General features: G+C 40.7%; 1 protein-coding gene across 5 annotated transcripts; it reads right to left on the bottom strand.

The window, feature by feature from the left end:
• Positions 1-1,605: 1,605 nt before the first annotated feature.
• Positions 1,606-19,193, bottom strand: LOC141442695 (trypsin-1-like). Of its 5 annotated transcripts, none has more exons than XM_074107756.1 (11): positions 19,085-19,193; positions 17,095-17,259; positions 16,035-16,141; positions 14,898-14,992; positions 13,617-13,741; positions 11,065-11,216; positions 9,837-9,949; positions 7,641-7,793; positions 5,295-5,421; positions 2,820-2,951; positions 1,606-2,505 (listed from the first exon to the last, which is right to left on the bottom strand). In XM_074107756.1, the coding sequence occupies exons 2-11, from the start codon at positions 17,159-17,161 to the stop codon at positions 2,338-2,340; spliced, it is 1,239 nt and encodes a 412-aa protein (XP_073963857.1). In that variant the 5' UTR covers positions 17,162-17,259; positions 19,085-19,193; the 3' UTR covers positions 1,606-2,337. The 5 variants fall into 5 exon arrangements, with proteins under 5 accessions (XP_073963857.1, XP_073963856.1, XP_073963858.1 ...); XM_074107755.1 differs by having other exon boundaries at positions 18,988-19,181; XM_074107757.1 differs by having other exon boundaries at positions 19,014-19,181.
• Positions 19,194-19,518: the final 325 nt, after the last annotated feature.

Raw genomic sequence — 19,518 nt, 5'->3', positions numbered from 1 at the left:
TCTTTCACGTCTAAACGAAGCGACGGATCGACGTGATTTTTGGCATAGAGATAGTTTATGGGCCAGAAAGTGCCATAGACTTTTTATCCGCAAAAATGCACAGTTCCCCAGGGAACGGCGCGCGATAACTGAATTCCAAGCAGACGAAACCGCGGGAAAAGCTAGTATCTACATAAATACCTATTTACTACAAGAATGTCTATTGAAGTCGAAAATTTGACTTTCGTTTCGGTTTCCCTTATAGCTATAATAGTGTTTACCCGCGGTTTCGCACGCGTACAGTCACCAGCACCAATATCTGACACATCAAGCGTGCGTAAATATCTGATACGACTCTATTTCTAAACGCGTAAGGACGTGTCAGATATTTTTGCACGCTCCGCTGTGGCAGATATTAATGCTGGTGACTGTAACTACTCCTTTAGATCCGCAGTTGGGTACCTTAAGTTTTCTGGGATGATCCTTATTATATTTCTATCGATAGTAGACTTATAATGAAGGTCACTCCTGTAGATAGATATTTTTTTTGCTTGCTTTTTTTTGTAAAAAATAAATTGAATTTTTCGGCAAACGACACGTTTCGTGGGATTAATAGGTTGTGTGCCTTGGTCTGTTTGATTAAAATACATACGTGATTGATTGTTAGTTGAACGTGAGTTATCCGTCGTAGGTTATCCGTTTATAATCTGGGGGCACGGCAGTGCCCCCGCCAAGTCAAGCAAAAAAAAACAAAAGGCACGGCCGTACCGTACTTTTCTCGAAACCATTCAGGCTATTTTTAACCCCCGACCCAAAAAGAGGGGTGCTATAAGTTTGACCGCTGTGTGTCTGTGTGTCTGTATGTCTGTGTGTGTGTCTGTCTGTGGCACCGTAGCTCTTAAACTTGTGAAACGATTTGAAAGGGTTTTTTTATTGAAAGCAGGTTTCTTAGCAATGACCTTAGATATGTTTTATCAAAATCGGTTCAGCCGTTTCTGAGATAATGAACTTTGAAGTGACAAAGTCAGGGTTTTTCCAACTTTTTGTTCGTTAGGTTATCAACCTTTACCATTTACTATGTTTGAATAAGGTATAATCTAGACTCAATTATTTTTAAAAGTCGCTGAGCAAATATTGTTTAGTTTGACGAGTATGATCTATATTTTAACTATTTGGTCCGGTTAAATGGCCCACCCGGTTTAAAAAGAGTATAAACTTCCTTATGTTTCTTTTCCCTTTGTCTTATCGGCGTTGATATTATTATGTTGGAAATACATCGTACCTACAGATATTTTAGTTAACACCTCATAAACTGTATTCAGTTCGTAACATGTGAGCTCATGGTGTCTAGGAATAGCTTTGCGTGAGGTCATCCAATCCAACTTTTAGTAATTTTCGTCAACAACAGTCATGTGAGACATCGTCTTAATTTACTTCATTAAGTTTGAAATGTTAATCAAAGGTGCGACCAAACCGCTGCTTAAAAAACGATGACGGCATGGAATCGCAGTAACTGTTGTATTAAAAGTTTACTCGTTCAAAATTTTCAAATTTTGCTTCAACTATTTCTCGTTTCACTTCTCATTAGCCAAAATTGGCTAAAAGTCGTAACAAAAAGTCAACCTATTCCTTTAAAATAATTTATTAGCAAAGAAATACAAAAGTCATCCTAAAGTCTGACCAAAGGGATTAATATAATTTCATACAAAAAACTTGCGAGTCAACTTAAACATTCCTACTTAACAATAGTAATAAGCTGACGCGCTTCAAACTCATTCAAAGTTGAACGGGTGTTGCACTGAGGATGAACTCTGGTTGAAAGCACAAACTGAGACATGGATGCACAGAAAAACCAGAAATAGAGACCAGCACTGGGGGTCGATATGGTTTCACGGGATACCCGTAAAAGTAACAAATTTGGTGTTGAAATAAAAAATACAAAAAGACTCCAAAAAACCAATCATAACTCTGGTTGAGTTTGAAACACGTCAGCATAGTGTGGTGGTGATCGATAGATACATATATAACTATCGTAAGGTCGCGGGTGAGCAAAGTTGTTTATTCATTTTCGTTCGTAATTAATTTTACAAATTCAGTTTTTGCTTCATATGGCAATCGGCGGGCCACACCACTCGAAAAACAGACAGCCGTTGGGGGAGAAAAGTCCTCGAGTGACCACGAACGGGAAGACGAAGGGTTGGCATGCCTCCCTCTACGTAGACGACATCGTGAGAGTTGGGCAATCGGTGGATACAAGCGGCCAGTTGTCATTCATTCTGACTCTAGGGGGGAGGCCTTTGTTCTTCCGGCTGATGATGACGGATGATGTGCTGGCTGACTCGCTCTTGACCGGGTTTTCTAAGGCCATACGATACTCTCAATCCATGGTACATAGTAAGACACCTTAGTGTATATGCCGGGATCTTTGGGGCTCCCGCAGGATTTCCCGAAGGACGTGATCCCGACGATGATGTAGGTGCACGTTACTTTAGCGTTCTGAATTGTCAGAGGGCCACCGCTGTCTCCCTGAAAACAGAAAAACGTTTCAGACGGGTCATCATGATCAGATCAGCCTATATACGTCCCACTGCTGGGCACCACGCGGGCCCAGTGCGGATTGGAAACTTCACACACACCATTGAATGGCTTCGCAGGTTTGTGCAGATTTCTACACGATGTTATCCTTCATCGTAAAGCTCGTGGTAAATTTGAAATGTAAGCCGTGGTTAGACCTATCGCGTCTTAAGCAGAGAATCGTGGGTTCAACCCCAGCGAACCTCTGAGTTTTTCGAAACTCATGTGTGAAATTACAATATTTGTAGGTGGTCTTGTTATATTACCTGGCAGGTGTCGACCCGTTCAGTGTAGTCGCCGTAGCAGATCTGCGTGTCGGCGTCAAACCCGTGCTCCATGGTCCGGGAACGAGGGAACTTCTTCCTGCACTCCTCCTCCTTAAACTTCGTGAGGGTCACCTGCAAACAGTAATTTTAATAAAACTTTTGATTTTCGTTTTTGGCCCTCAAGAGCTTGACTTTTATATTTAAGGAAAACGGAATGTGAATTTTATCTATAAGTTAATAAACAATTGTGTAGTTTCTTAGGTAAAAAAAAACATTCATGCTGCTGGGTGCTGCACCGAAGGCAAAGATACAAAAGATTTTTTTGCCCAAGCTAAGACGGAGACGATTCGCTCGTGCTTCCCGCTCGCTCGGTCATAAAGTAGCATAAAGCATAAGATAAAACATTTTTTCATTTTTTACCCGACTGCCCAAAGGAGGGTTATGTTTTTCGAGCGTATGTATGTATGTATGTATGTGGGCATGTATGTCAATTTCTTTGGTCCTCGCTGCAGCCTAAACGGCTAGACGGATTTTAACATATGAGGTATCATAATATCATTGGATTTTTCATAACTGTCGAAGTGACATAGGCTATATACTCGTAAAATTTCAATATGGCGTCTGCGAAAAAAATATGGCGGAGGAATGAAAAAAAATATATTTTGTATTGTAACAATATGGGTATCAAATGAAAGCTAATAATTAGCCCATTTTAAATATATATGGCATATAATACTTTTAATCTACCGTTTTCACATAAATATCAAAAAAGTGTGAAATAAAACATTAAATTAAAAAAATCAAAAAACCCGACTGCCAAAACTAAAAGGAAGAAAATAAGCCTAGTGGTCTAGAAATGTTAAGGAGCTAATTTAAAGTTCAACCAGCCGGGACACATTTATATCGTGACGCTCAAAAACTTAGTAATGGGTCCCGACTGGTTGAACTTTAAATTAGCTCCTTAACGGTTCTAGACCACTAGGCTTATTTTCTTCCTCTTAGTTTTGGCAGTCGGGTTTTTTGACTTTTTTTAATTTAATGTTTTATTTGTTAAGAAGTTTTGGGGCTTACGCAGCGGACGCTGTTTGCACGCAGCAAGTGGACGCGTATTGAACAAGTAGGTAATAAGTATTAGCAGCGCTAAAACTGAGCGCGTCAGCGCGTCGCGTGCATAGGATTGTACCTACCCAAGGGCGGATCCGCCGTTGTGGGCACGATGGGCATGCCCACAACCCTAATAGAATTGTGACGACGCACTTTCTAAAGTCGTTCATGAGTCATGCATGATTGTTTGTGAGCGAGTTCCTACTCGGCACTTGGCCGATTTTCGAGTGGCTGTGACCACAACCTTTTTCGAGGGATGGACCCGCGCCTGATTGTACCTGCACCTGCGCCCGCAGGCTGAGCCAGCTAAGATAATCCTCTACAAAATAATTATAATTGTACAACATCTTGGGACAAATTACACCGATTGACCTAGCCCCAAACTAAGGAAAGTTACTATGGGTGCTAGGCGACCCAAAAAGACAAACATACAAGGTGTTAATTAAATAACTGAAACATCCAAAAGTCAAGTTTTTTTTTATTCGACTAGCAAACGAGCAAGTGGGTCTCCTGTTGGTAAAAGATCACCACCGCCCATAAACATCTGCAACACCAGGGGTATTGCAGATGCGTTGCCAACCTAGAAGCCTATATGATGGGATACCTCAAGTGCCAGTTATTTCACCGGCTGTCTTACTCTCCACGCCAAAACACAACAGTGCAAGCACTGCTGCTTCACGGCAGGATTAGCGAGCAAGATGGTGGTAGCGATCCGGGCGGACCTTGCACAAGGTCCTACCACCTGCAAAAGATGGCGTTATTCACCGTAAAGCTCGTGGTAAATATCAATTTCGCACGTGAATTTCTAAAAAGCCAGACGTGCGAGCCGGGATTTGAACCCACGATCCTCTGCTTGAGAGGCCATAGGTCAAACCACTAGGCCACCACAACTAGATGGCAATGAACTAAAATTTCGTGTTTTTTTTTTAAATTCCCATAGGAATTCCCGAAAATAACATCGTTGACTTCAATAGCGTTTAAGCATTTAAATAACACACCCGCGCCCTTTTTTGTCTCTAATCCTAGCCGTTGAGATTTTGAGATTTTATCCCGATCCCATGGGAATATCGGGATCAAAAGTAGCCTATATTTTATGCCAGATGTCCGGCTACCTACATACAAAATACCAAAAGTACAATACTCGTATTCTTCATACAAATATTGCAACCTGCAACTGCTAGTTTCGTTTCTTGACTCAGTCACAAAACTTAACTATCTGGTTGCCGACGCTATAGGTGCCCTGAGACCATATTGATCGTATGGTAACGTTTCTGATGGTCGCGATCGCAATCAAATAACAGATTTCGCATACAAAAACTGTCAGAAACGTTAAGCAACACGGCCTCTGGTCGTCATAGGATGTTCTATTACCTTCTGTAGTATGTCAGCATCGCTGCCCCTCCAGGCAGTGGCGCCCCAGCCAGTGGCCACCGCCTGGCTGGTGTTCCCTCCGAAGATGTCCAGGCACACCGGCACTGCTGATGCACCCAGGGTTACTCTGAAAATAAACAATCTTGACAAGTGATATTGTCTGACACATAAGAGAAGCATCAAGAAATCCACATATTTAACTTTCTTTTGCTAAATATGTGTGAATTAAACACGGATTAGTTATGGACTTTAAAAAAAAACATATATTAATCAATTTAACCTTTACGGTGTTTTACTGTTAATAATTAATCATCTTTTTTTTTTTAAGTAGCCTGTATAGTGTCCCACTGCTGGGCAAAAGCCTCCCCTCTTGACCTCCACAACTCTCGTTCTGACGCAATGTCAGGCCAGTCCTTTGCGTACGTGTCCAGATCGTCCCGCCATCTCCTTCTCGGTCTGCCGTTCTCCGGCACCCACCAAGTAACTGTGCGAGCCCACCTTTGTGCCTTTGGGCCTGTGTGGGATTATCTTAACTCTTGATTATATTTTAAACAGTAAGAGTTTGGCCACTAGTGTCTTAGATAAATTAAATTCATTTGACCTGTAGATTGGCCCCTTAAAGTCATACAGAATATCAAAAATAAAACTGCACCGTATCATATCATGACTGTAAAAGGAACGTGTCAGGAACGGAATGTCAAGCGCATACATGACACGCGACGACGACGGTTGGTTAGGAAACATGCTAGTGGGTATAGTCTCACACTTTTCAATACAACGAATATATTTTTGCCTCATGCGTTGCTGTTACGGTCATGGTATGACACGGTGTTATGGGTAGAGACCTTAAGAGAAGTCTCTTCGTTCCATTCTCCATACAAACGTAGTCCCGGTCTCATTTGAAAACTAGGCAACAGAAACAGATGAAATTTTGTAAGTATGGACTAGACGTATTTAATTATCTATGCCTGTGGTTTTTCAGATTTTCATATACTCGTAAATGTGTTATATCAGAATTACAGGAGCGCAAAAGTCGACAATAGTTATTTGTGCAACAAGAGAGCAAAGTTGTTTTTTGTTGCGAGTGTTGATTTTGAATCCCGAGTAAGCGAAGGATTCTATAATTGAATCACGAGCGTTAGCGAGTGATTCTAAGTTAGAATCCTGAGATCAGCAAGGGATTGAAATACACGAGATGCAAAAAAACTTTGGTCTCGTGTGACACATACAATTTTTCACCTCAGCAGCGAGAACATAATTTAAATGTAACATAAGAATAAAACCACATATACCTACCTGTTTACAAAACAAACACATTTTTTAAAATAGAATCCGATTATTATCAAATATAATAATTACATTTAAAACCATAAAAAGAGTCCAGTAGCTACAATACAAATCGCATACTCATAACATGCAATCTTAACTTCTTGTACTAATGTCACACTTATTTTTATTACTGCAAAAAGCCTCATCTCGGGGTAATTGAAAAGGTTGAACAATTAAACCTTTAAATATGATTTTTATTAAGATTTCTATTACATAAACATAAATAGATTTGTTAAAAAATCATTCAATTTAACAAATAATAATTATACTGTAGAGGCAGTATACGGAATTCTTTTATAAAAAAAAAAACAAGAGAAGCGGCTTTCGTGCAACGAGGTTGCATACTTTATTAAATGATCGGGAAAATTTACATTTTGGAAATATTTCGATATATTTTTAATACCAAAAATTTAATTTAAGTTTGTAATCGTCAAATTGGATCCTATCTCTTGCTTTTTTCGAGTTGAAGTGAAATGACAGATCAAAGTAAAGTTCAAATATGTGGAATTCAGTGAGTAGACCCAACACTGTACTCAGCATTTAAAAAAAATAATTAAAAAGTTACTTTGTCTCACGGAGTGAGCAAAATGCGATTTTGCTCACTGATTTCTCATAGCAAAACCTGTCTGTTTGAGGTGCTGAGGTGAAAAAAAAATGATGTCCACTTTGCACAAGAATAACAGACTCATAAAGCATTTTTACAAAAATCGGAAAAACCACAGGCATAGAAAATATAAAGAATACCTTGATTGTAAAATATCATTGATTTCTGTGCTATACTTTTCGTATAATATGAGGACAACGAAACCCAAAATTCAATCGCCCAAATCTTGAAAAGCCTACAGCTATCTCGATATAAATTACGGACGTCGTTGCGGAAGTCATGGGGGGGGACGGCTGCGAGTGCTTATGTCACGAGCGATAAAGACAGCAATATCCCAAACGAATACCTAACGCGGCCGCGCGGCCGGCAGGAAAACTTCTCTTAAAGGATAATAATAGTGACAATAGACTTACGGTAACAGGGTCTCCAGCAGCGCGATGTCATGGTATTTTGAGGGTGCTTTGTATTGAGGATGTTTGATGATGTGCTGGATCCGATGGACTTGTGAACTGTCCACTTTGTCCGAGCGTCTGAGGGAGCCCACTATTGCGTAGGTCACAGGGCCACTGCGGGTTAGAAAGACGTCGATTTATCCAGAGCTTTCTCTTCCAGAAAACAAATTTTAATTGAATCTTTGGGAAGTAAAATCCTGGTATTTCAATCCAACTGCTGGATTTAATGGATTACGTGTACGAAACCGCGGGTAATCTTGTATAGTCGACCAAGTGCATGACACTGCGGTGCTCGATCGATCTTGTCTAACTAGTTTGGATTGTGACCCCGCAATGTATACCGAACCGGGCATTCCATCCTAAAGTTTAATGTTAGCCTATTTTCACTCACATCACAAGTCAACATGAGAATCAGCCTTATTATTTTATCTCTAAAGTAGGAACTGTGATTAAAATTAGTAAAGCACTTTCTTGGTCGACCATACAATGAACACCCAACACTAGTAAGCAGTAGGTATATAGATTTCTAGACAACCTTTGTAATAGACAGGAGTGAGGAATAAATATAGCAGGTAGTGTAATTTACAGCAAATCTGCAGATAAAAATTACCTCATACACTATGATATAATGCACACACACATCAAAACTAAATTTAACTAAAATTTGGCCCACTCTACATACAAAATTATCTATAAATGCGTATACATTTGAAGGCCAGATTTTTCGCTCGACCTTTATTATCCAGACAGCTATCCTTAGCTGTCTGGATAATAAACGCTTTGCCAACTTCTTTTTTCCGATTGCTACAATCTGGTCTTCTTCAAATCTAGGGTGAATGGCGTGAATGGCCATTTTTTAGGCGTGCTCCAAAGCTGAATTCACATTTAATTTTATCTGTCGTGTTGTGTTGTGATGCTCTCTATCTCTCTCCATAGCTTTGATGCGACACAACACAAGCCGTCACAATGCACTGCCATATAAAATGTATGAAACCGATAACCAGGGGTGGGAGTGGGACAAAAAGTGCCGATGACGTCCAACCACTTATAGGATGATTTCAAATAGTATTATAGTTGATTTTCATAAACAATTATCACATAATTTATCAACCTCTTCATTAAACGATATGAAATTGATTGTATTGAATGAATTCCATTGATTTATTTACGATTATTTTGTTACTTCATTACCCCCTGCCGATAACGTTCTGATGCGTCACGACACAACACGACAGATAAATGTGAATGCGGTAAATGTTAATACAAATCAACGCACGTAAAAAGAGCTCCTCGCGATATATATATCAAATATCACGGGACACTTGACACCAATGAGGGCTATCGCGTATGAATTCGCCGCTAGAGGCGCTAGTGTAGCGTGAGGTCTCCGAAATGTCAAATCTCATAGTTTTTGGGTGAGCTACGCGGGTTTTTTATAATTAGAATAAATTTGTGAATATTTTGCAATATCTGAAATTAATTATAGCAAATATGCGTTCCGGGGCAATGAATGTCTGTGTTTTGAGACAGTTTTGTCTTTCGGAAACCTTTCTCCTCCCTTTTTCCCGAACAAAACGGGGACTATGCAACACTGTGGCATGCTCGATATTTTCATGGTACGGTTTTAAGGTGTATTAAATATGAATTTAATCTTAACTTTGTTTTCACGCCCGTAATAACAGACTTTGAAAGCCATACTTAAAAACCTTACGCTACAGTGCGCCATCTAGTGAGACAAAAATCGATAGCCCTCATTGACCTAGTCCCAAACTAAGCAAAGCTTGTACTATGGGTACTAGGCAACGGATAAACATACTTATATAGATAAATACATACTTAAATACATATTTAACATCCAAGACTCGAGAACAAACATTCGTATTGTTCATGCAAACACCGGGAATCGAACCCGGTTCTCTAACCACATGGCCATCCGGTCATCATACCTGCGCAGTGAGCAAAATACGGACCAAATTGGCGGCGGAGCAGTGGGGGACGCGGGAGGGGGCGTAAGAGCACGCGTGCGGCCGTCACGGTCACTCCATTGGCTTGTTAGTTGACAGATGAGAAAACGTATCCCCTTCACTAGCCACCCGGAGCTCTTTTTATGTGCGTTGACTTGTACGCTTGCGAAGACGCGAGTAATCTAGTACTTACAGATCTCTCGCCCAGGTGCAGTGGCCGGCGGTCAGTATGAACTTCTCACTGAGCAGCGACCCCCCGCACTGCCAGGCTGCTGTTTCACTGGACTGTCCAAAACCTAGAAGCACCTGAGGTAAACAATACAGGTTAGTAAACGACTTTGGGTGAACTGGTAACTGGGTTTTTAAATTACGGAATTTTTCATGAAGGCGAATGTCCAATAAATGACAAAAAATATTTAAAGGCCCTGTATGTACCTACCAAGAGACAGCTATAACACCGTCATGTCTGATACACTGGTTTAACGATTATACTTTGAGTATCAATCATCATCATCATCATCATCATTCCAGCCTATATATGTCCCACTACAGGGCACAGGCCTCCTCTCAAAATGAGAGGGCTTGGGCAGTAGTTGCCACGCGGGCCCCGTGCGGATTGGGAACTTCACACACACCGTTGCATTGCTTCGCAGGTTTGTTGTGCAGGTTTCCTCACGATGTTTTCCTTCACCGTAAAGCTCGTGGTAAATTTCAAATGTAATTCCGCACATGAATTTCGAAAAACTCAGAGGTGCGAGCCGGGGTTTGAACCCAGGATCCTCTGCTTGAGAGGCCATAGGTCAAACCACTCGGCCACCACGGCCTTCAATAAATCATTTAAGGATAAGGTTTTGAGGATCAATAAATCATCTAAATTCCAGGTTTTTGAAAATATTACAAAACAAGAGTAGCTTAGTTATGCGAGTATAATATCATATGCGGGAACTCGTTCTGGATGGCATCCTTGCTTCCTACTTTGACGCTGTCAGCGTTCTGTTTGTATTAGTTGCTACTGCTAAATGTTATTGTTGATATAAATCATATGCGGGAACTCGTTTTGTTTCAGTTGTTACTACTGCTACTGTTTTTTTTTTATTCGACTGGATGGCAAACGAGCAAGTGGTCTCCTGATGGTAAGAGATCACCACCACCCATAAACATCTGCAACACCAGGGGCATTGCAGATGCGTTGCCAACCTAGAGGCCTAAGATGGGTACCTCAAATGCCAGTAATTTCACCGGCTGTCTTACCCTCCACGCCGAAACATAACAGTGCAAGGCACGCTGCTTCACGGCAGGATTAGCGAGTAAGATGGTGGTAACAATCCAGGCGGACCTTGCACAAGATCCTACCACCTGCTAAGCCACCTACTGCCTGTTGTTGTGAGTACCTATGGTACTGCTGTTGTTGATATAGTTACCATATGCGGGAATTCGTTTTGGGAGGCATCCTTGCCTCCTACTATGAGGCCGTCGGCGTTCTGCCTGCAGTTGCTGACGCGATTCATGCTACCCGACAGCGCCACGCTCTGCTTGCAAGGGTATATCAGCTCTTCTTTGTATTCTATACATTCTGGAAAATAAGACAATAAGTACATAGAATATTTAAAAAAAACAACCTCTGAGTTTTTCGAAATTCATGTGCGGAATTACATTTGAAATTTACCACGAGCTTTGCGGTGAAGGAAAACATCGTGAGGAAACCTGCACAAACCTGCGAAGAAATTCAATGGTGCGTGTGAAGTTCCCAATCCGCACTGGGCCCGCGTGGGAACTATGGCCCAAGCCTTCTTGTTCTGAGAGGAGGCCTGTGCCCAGCAGTGGGACGTATTTAGGCTGGGATGATGATGAAAAAAAACAACTGCAAACAGACGATCGCTGACATCTAGTTAGCTCATTGCAAGCTACATGGCGCTTTCCTCAATTAGGGATCTCTGAGCAGAATGACGGACGAACTCTAGAGGTCGCCACCGTAGTTTTCTCTTGGTTCAAATAACTAAGTTAATCTTATTTTATTTACCTACGTAATAATATGTATTTAATATTTATTTATTTACTTATTTACTTATTTATTGTATAAAAGTTGGCATTTTATAACACTGAATTCACTACACGAGTTTGTATCATTAAATATCACTATAGCCGACTCACCCTTGACCGTTTTGCCGCCCCAATGGGGCGTTGACGATCAGCTGTGACCGGGGGAATTCTAACTGTAATATTCTTGCCCTTAAAAGCTGCACAGCCCTCGAAAGCTCCATAAGCCCAAGATTTGGTAAGTTCTCCGATATTTAACTCTGACCTATGAACTTGTGTTTTTCTGTGTATTTTAATTTAATTATTTTCTGTATATTTTTTTACTTTGTCTACCTTTTTTTAAACGAACAAGTGGGTCTCCTGATTGTAAGAGATCACCACCGCCCATAAACATCTGCAACACCAGGGGTATTGCAGATGCGTTGCCGTCCTAGACGCCTAAGATGGGATACCTCAAGTGCCAGTAATTTCACCTCTAACCTCTCTCATCCGTTGTTGAATACTCAAACTGAACTATGTTAATGCTTATTACTTTTATTCAACGGATACTCTCTGATGTTAAAATAAATTCAAACTCAACTTAGTAACGTTTAATTTTAAAAGTAATCTTCTAACGGTTATTTACTGAACCGTTGTATTTCAAATTTTAACGGACATTTAGGTCACTTATTCTTTTCTTTTGGTTTTAAAATATTTATCTAAAACTAGAATCACTTTGCCTGTCTGTAACTCCGTATGATTGTCTCTGACACTTACTGCAATTCAGCACACCCTGAGAGTTGGTGCATCGCTGCCAAGGAGTGACTGGCAAACAATCTAGCACTGAACCACAACTGACACCACCTAATTTACAGGGCAGCTCCGTACGGCTACAACTTTCACGGCTCAGACGGCTCCTTTACGCTCAGGCCTTGACACCAAGCCCTGACGGCCATACGTCCAAAGTACTGCACGTCCTTCCTGGCTCGTCCAAGACCCTGAACGTTCCGGCGTGGAACACTGTCCAGGCTGCTCGTCCTGCCGCCCTAAGGCCCCTTTTGACCTCGGCACCGACGACCGCTCAGCTGGACCAGGCCCCCCTGCTGTGGCCAGCCCTCTTCGCTCCGGGTTCTTCTCTCCGACTTCAGGGATGTGTACGCCAGGGAGACCGTATGATCAGAACCAACCTCTCATAAAAATCTCTTGAACCTACTACCTGAGATCATTAGTATACTTTCTATTTGTCAAACTAGGCCTGTTATTTTATTTTTTTGATTTTAATTAAAATTGTTAAAACATTTTATTGTTTTACTCAGAAATAACTTACTAGGCCTCCTTTAAGGCCAAATCTCCCCTCTAGAGGTCTGCCCTTGACACACAAAATACAAACTAAGACCTAAACTAAAGACCACCATTCCGCGTCGTACCCGGCTCTGAACAAGGTACGACCCGGAGCGGGGGTCACAACCCCTGCCCTGCAGCCTACGGCCCAGCTTCCACACCAAAGATTTGGCTTCAGCCCCCCATGGACCAGCCGTTTCAACCGCAAAAGGCACGAAGTCATACGTCGGCTCCAAAGCTGAGTATTTGAGGTGCTTAGACCGCGCGGCATTTGAGATTATACATTTCAAATATTAATTTAAAAGTTATAAAACCTACATTGAAAATTGGTCTTGAAGTCGCCCGTAAAAGTTCGATAACTCTCAATATTAAATCATTTACTTACAGCATATGTGCGTAACATAAAAAAATAGCTTTTAGTACAATATTACACGCATCCCAAGTACCTACTTAGTATTATTGTGTAATTTTTTTAATAGAAAAAGGAGGCTTTATAGATTTCTGGTAAGAGGAATGATGTAGAATGTCATTTAGTATACATAGATGACAATAAAAAAGGTGAAAGAAAATTAGCACGATGGTGAACTAGGGTGTCGCTTTGACTTAGCTGACTTACTGTCCCAGGCTTTTCTTCCAGTTTTTGCGGCTGTCACACCAGGTATCGGCTCGGTGCAGCCTTCTTCCACTGGTAAGCTCGGCTGGTAGTCAAACACCGGGGGTATATACTCTGTAGTAGACGACCTGCAATAATAAATAACGACTTTTTTTTGGTTTATTGTTAAAAGTACTAATATGCAATCAAAATTAGTTTTTGTTTTTTTTTCTGTATTTTTTATTTCAACTAATTTGTTTTAAATATTAGTCTTTTAACAATAAAAAAATGAATCACGTACGGTCATCCCGTGAAATCCAATGAAGATAGAAACTGAAACATGGATGCACACAAAAAAAAAACAGAAAAAGAGATCAGCTCTGGGAATCGAACCCAGGTCCTCAGCATTCCGTGTTGCGTGCAATACCCCTACACCACCACTACTGAGGACCTGGGATCGATTCCCAGCGCTGGTCTCTTTCTCTGGGTTTTTGTGCGAATTTCGTAGTTTAGGTATATTTTATACTTACCTTAGGCTGCTATAATCTTAAAGTACTAACAATTCTCAAGCAAACTTAACCGTTATAGTTTTCCTTGAAGGTTTGATATACTTAGTACTATCATCCTGATTTTTTTTAAATTTTCCACCCACCAGTTTAGATTTGGAGGGGGGGGGGGGAAGCTCGATTTTAATGAAAATTTGCACTTTAAAGTTGAATATTTCGCAAACATATCACTGAATCGAAATCGAAAATCGTCGTAGCAAACCCCCAATGTTTTTAAAAGACATATCCCACACTATAGGGTTGAATGAGAAAAAAAAATCACCCCCACTACATCTATGGTAGGTACCCAAAAAAAATTTTTTTTTTTTTTGTACCATTTTGTCGACATAGTTTACATATATATCCGTGCAAAATTACAGTTTTCTAGCATTGATAGTCCCTGAGCAAAGCCGCGGACGGATGGACAGACAGACAGACATGGCGAAACTATAAGGGCTCCGTTTTTGCCATTTTGGCTCCGGAACCCTAAAAATGACCAAGTGCGGGTAGTTCGTGATACGCGTGCCGGTACTATTTGTGATCAAGTGCGGGTAGTTTGAAGCAAGGCAGACTTGACACCCCACACTTCAGTCTACTCGTGACCACGGCCACTATAATGTTGCCGAAACGTCGGGGTAAATATTACTCGTGTGTGTTAGCGTGATTTTATTGATAGTAGACTTATAATATAGTTCACTCCCTGTACATAGATACTTTTTTTCACAATGTGATGAATGATGTATGCAAACAAAACTCTTACCCAAGCTTGGGCGTAGTGGCCACAGGCCTCTGGGTGGTGGTGGTGGCTGACGGGACGCAGCATATTATAGGCTCAGGTCCTTGAAAGCCACATCTCTGAAAAATAATGAATACAATATGTCATCATCATCATCATCATCATCATATTTTGAATTAGTTTTACATTTTATTTGATGCTAACCTGTTGCCCGCGACTCTGTCCGCGTTAGTATTCGTTTATCGCGAACCTGCGGGAACTATGGAATTTTCCGAGATAAAAAACTATTTTATCTCCGTTTCCGGGACTCAAACTATCTGCACATCGAATCTCATCTAATTCGGTTCAGCCAAACAAACAGACTTTCGGATTTATAATATTAGAGGGATATGTCGAGTCGTTTAGGCTGCCGAGAGGACCAAAGAATAGACTGAAGTACATACTTATACATACGCTCGAAATCATAAACATAACCTCCTTCGAACAGTCGGGTAAAAAGCGGCAAGAGCGTGCCGGACACGCCCAAGATATTCCGTAGCCATTACAAAAAAATCAAAAGTAATATTTTTTTAAGGATTTTGTGTTATGTACGAGTACGGAATCTTCCAAGTTAAGGTATATTTTATACCTTAAGCTGCTATTTTACTCTTAAAGTACTAATAATTCTCAAGCAATCTTAGCCATTCTATAGCCATTATAATTTTCCTTGTAAATTTGATATACTTTCTACCATCCTGATTTTTTTCAATTTTTTCCACCCAATAGTAGATTTTAGCGGACGCTCGATTTTTATGAATATTTGCATTTTAAAGTTGAATATTTCGCAAACAGATCACTGAATCAAAAAAGCTCAAAACTCTCCAATGGTTTTAAAAAACCATCTAGCGATACCCCACACTATAGGGTTAGTCGAGAAAAAAATCACCCCCACTATACGTATGGGTGGTAGGTACCCTAAAAATGTTCATTTTAGTTTTTTACCATTTTGTCGGCGTAGCTCATAATATGTAAATTCATGTCAAATTACAGCTTTCTAGTACTAACGGTCTCTGAACTTAGCCGCGGACAGACAGACACGGTGAAACTATAAGGGTTCCTAGTTGATTACGGAACCCTAAAAAGGGGTAGGGGGGTAATATATCTAGCCGCCTCAGTACTTACGTGTAGTTTCCACCATTGACTCTTCGGGTTGCCTAAGACAGACTGACATTGGCCTAGCACTGTACACAGCCCTGGCACGCCATCTTGAATACAGCTCTCCCCGGCACCTGAAGAGTTTTACATCATAGTCATCTGTGGCCTATATACCTACGCCCCTCCATCGGGCACAGGCCTCCTCTCAAAATGAGACGCAAATAAGTAAATCAAGCGATGTTGATCACCTGAAATTTTTTTTTTTTTCTCAAAACTATTCGGACTGTAGGTATGCGTTAATGCCACGAAATGGAGACATGAAGTTTCTCATTTATGGCTCCTACATTACGAGTACTTCTTGGCCTAGACCGCCTAGACCATAAGGAATGTATGAAAATCCATTATTGTCCGCTGCTATAACTTTTTAACAGTACATTACTGTAGAGGCTGGGAAGTAGGGGATTGCCGGCCAAGCAGATATAGACTAGTAGGATAGGGATGCGAGGCCGTCAACCCGACGTTCCGACCGAGGCTTGTATAGTGCTTTTCTCAAACATGACATGAAAAAAACATTAAAAAAAAAGAAGCCTGCGGGACGCTAGTCTCGTCGCCGTATTGTGAGTGCGTGTCGCGCTGGCTGCTGCAGGGCTACTCCGAAACTCAAAACTCGAAGTTCGTGTCGTGCGGTCCTTCTCGCTCTCGTATTAAATAGTATAAGTGTCAGAGGGACCGCACGACACGAACTTCGAGTTTCGAGTTTCGGAGTAGCCCTGCTGGCACGGCGGCGGCGGTGCGGGTGCTGCTGGCGTAGGCCGTGCCGCAGCGAGCGTTGAAACAAAAGACGGTCGCATTGCTGGCCGAGGGCGGGAAATTGGTATGAAATCTCTTTGCAGGCCGCTAAAGTGACCGCGCGTATTACTTGTAACACAACGTCAATATTTCATGTCATGTTTGAGAAAATTTGCTTAATTATAGGTGGTAGTAAATGTTAAAACTGTCCAGCCATTTAGGCTGCAAACAAGACCAAAGAAACACAGTGGTTTCGAAAAACATAACCCTTCGGCAGTAGGGAAAAAAAACCACTCACCTTGAGATGCCACGTTGTTGATCAAATACAGCACAGTTATACTAAGCAGTTTGTGAATCATCTTCATTTGTCTTTGTTATCTTCATTAACTTAATTGTATTTTAATGAATTCTCTGCTATTAAGTATATAAGTGACCAAGTGGTGTTAATGCGAATTGGCCAAGACTGAAAGCAGAAGATTTATACTATTTGGTTATTTTTCTTTGTTTTTCCTTCTAATGTATTTTTCTGTGTATCGAATATGCGTAAATCTCTCTCTCTCTCTCTCTATTATATTTCTCTAAATATTACATGTACTTAATCCAAATTCATCCAGCCATTTCAGCGTGAAGGATTAGGTTTCACAATGGGACCACTCGTTTGTCTACAAACAAATAAATGAACAACCTCTCACATAAACCTCCGTTCCGTCGTGGGTGAACAATAGCATCCATAGTTCAATATAATGTTTATAAAATGAATATGAATATTATTAATCCCCCTAATATAATAAACCAGCCTGTTGCCCACGACTCCGTCCGCGAATAATTTTTTATCGCTATCCCCCGAAAACTTTGCAATTTTCCGGGATAAAAACTATCCTTTCCCGGGACTCAACTATCTGTATGCCGAATTTCATCTAACCCGGTTCAGCGGTTCAGACGTGATGAGGTAACAAACAAACAAACAAACAGGCTAACAAACTCGCATTTATAATATTATTAGTGGGATGGGATTAATTGATGTGAAATTTAGTGAGTATTGTGTGTGTGTGTGGTGTATAAACCGCTAGACATAATTGATTGAAAGCTAGACATTTGGAATACCACATAGGCTACTTTTTATCCCGAAATACCCACGGGTTTGGGATAAAATCCCGAATTCCCAAATTCTCAATCCCTAGAACGTGTTTACATGAAATTCGGGCCGGTTTTTTTCAATGAAATCTACTGTTTAATATCACAGAACAATAAAAAGCCGGCCAAGAGCGTGTCAGAGATGCCCAAGATAGGGTTCCGTAGCCATTACGAAAAAATCAAGTAATATTAGGTGCGTTATAACACAATTAAAACACTTACTACAGTCTTTAAATCTATTACCAGAAAAAGAGCGTATCTTCACGGCACTTACGTCCTTTTGTTGAGAAGCGCAGTTTTTCGGCAATAACAGAAAAACGGTATATCCGATCATGTTGAAAGCAATTTTGGTGGAAAGTATTTATGAAGCGTTACCTTTCCATATTTTTTGGAACAATTTCTGTTACGTGTATGGAGTGCCCCCCCCCCCCCTCTATAAATATTTATTTTTGTAATTTAACTACAAAACTAAATAGCAGCTTTGACAAGACATCTGTACTCCAAATTTCATTGATATACATTTTGTATAATGCCTGTGACATACGAACGGACGGACAGACAGACAGACAGGCGGACTTGACGAAACTATAAGGGTTCAGTTTTTGCCATTTTGGCTCCGGAACCCTAAAAAGAGCCGCGAAGCCGCGGGTAAACGGTAGTGTAACAATAATATAGATAAGCTAATTTTTAATCCAATATTTCCGGATCGGGATGTCATTATCATCGTTACGTTCCACTGCGGCCACAGGCCTCCTTTCAGAATGAGAGGGCTTGGACCGTAATTACCACGCGGGCCCATTGCGGATTGGGTACTTCACAGGTTGTAAAATCCCGAAATCTTAAACACTAAATCACACACATGGGCACAGTCATGAAAATTTGCACGGATTTAATTTCCGGGAATTCCCATGGGAATTTTGTCAAATTACGGCCCATTATAAGGCAAACCACATAATATAAGTAAGTACTGATAATTGGTATACACGATCACATTAAATAACTCTGCTATTAATCAACCTTACAAAAACACTAACAGGAAAAAATATGATAAACCTACATTGAAACTTTAATACTTCTAAAAACCTTTTCGAAGCATAAATAAAAACCAAAAACAAACTAGATATTTCAAATTTCAACGCATCGCCACACTTGACCTTTTAAAAAACAGAAACTCTTTTGTTTTTAAATCGAGTGATAATTAAACTGGCGCGTCGGTTCGCTGCGCGCGCGGCGCTTGGACTGTCATGGCCGCGAGATCACGGCACAACCACTGATTACAGGAGACACCTTTATACTCGGACATAGTTCTCTTGTCTTCCTTGCCAAAATACGGGTCTGAGATAATTCCTTGCGTGAATGTGGCTTAGGCGAGGGTTCACTCGAGCACACGTTTTTCCACTGCCCCGAAATTGTCACCCCCTTGTACGACCTCCTCCCAACCAAATTACCTTGCCCTATAAACTTGAACTTCCTTTTTTCATTAGCTCTGTATTAATAAATAGTGTAAGTACCTATGTATAGCGTTACTGCATTACGTAAAATAAAAATAACAAATGGTCAGAAATAACTCAGATTTACAAGACTGTTT

This window comes from Choristoneura fumiferana, chromosome 26, assembly GCF_025370935.1.
Source record: "Choristoneura fumiferana chromosome 26, NRCan_CFum_1, whole genome shotgun sequence".
Lineage (NCBI taxonomy): Eukaryota > Metazoa > Arthropoda > Insecta > Lepidoptera > Tortricidae > Choristoneura > Choristoneura fumiferana.
The sequence above is the reverse complement of the archived record's forward strand: the minus strand, read 5'-3'. Positions and strand labels throughout refer to the sequence as shown.

Excerpts from the sequence above, each read along its gene's own strand:
- LOC141442695 (XM_074107756.1), bottom strand. The coding sequence starts at position 17,161 with ATGAAGATGATTCACAAACTGCTTAGTATAACTGTGCTGTATTTGATC. Across the intron at positions 11,217-13,616 it reads TGGAAGAAAAGCCTGGGACA|AATGTATAGAATACAAAGAA; the intron begins GTAAGTCAGCTA and ends CTTATTTTCCAG. Across the intron at positions 7,794-9,836 it reads TGCACCTGGGCGAGAGATCT|TGGCCCTGTGACCTACGCAA; the intron begins GTAAGTACTAGA and ends TCTAACCCGCAG.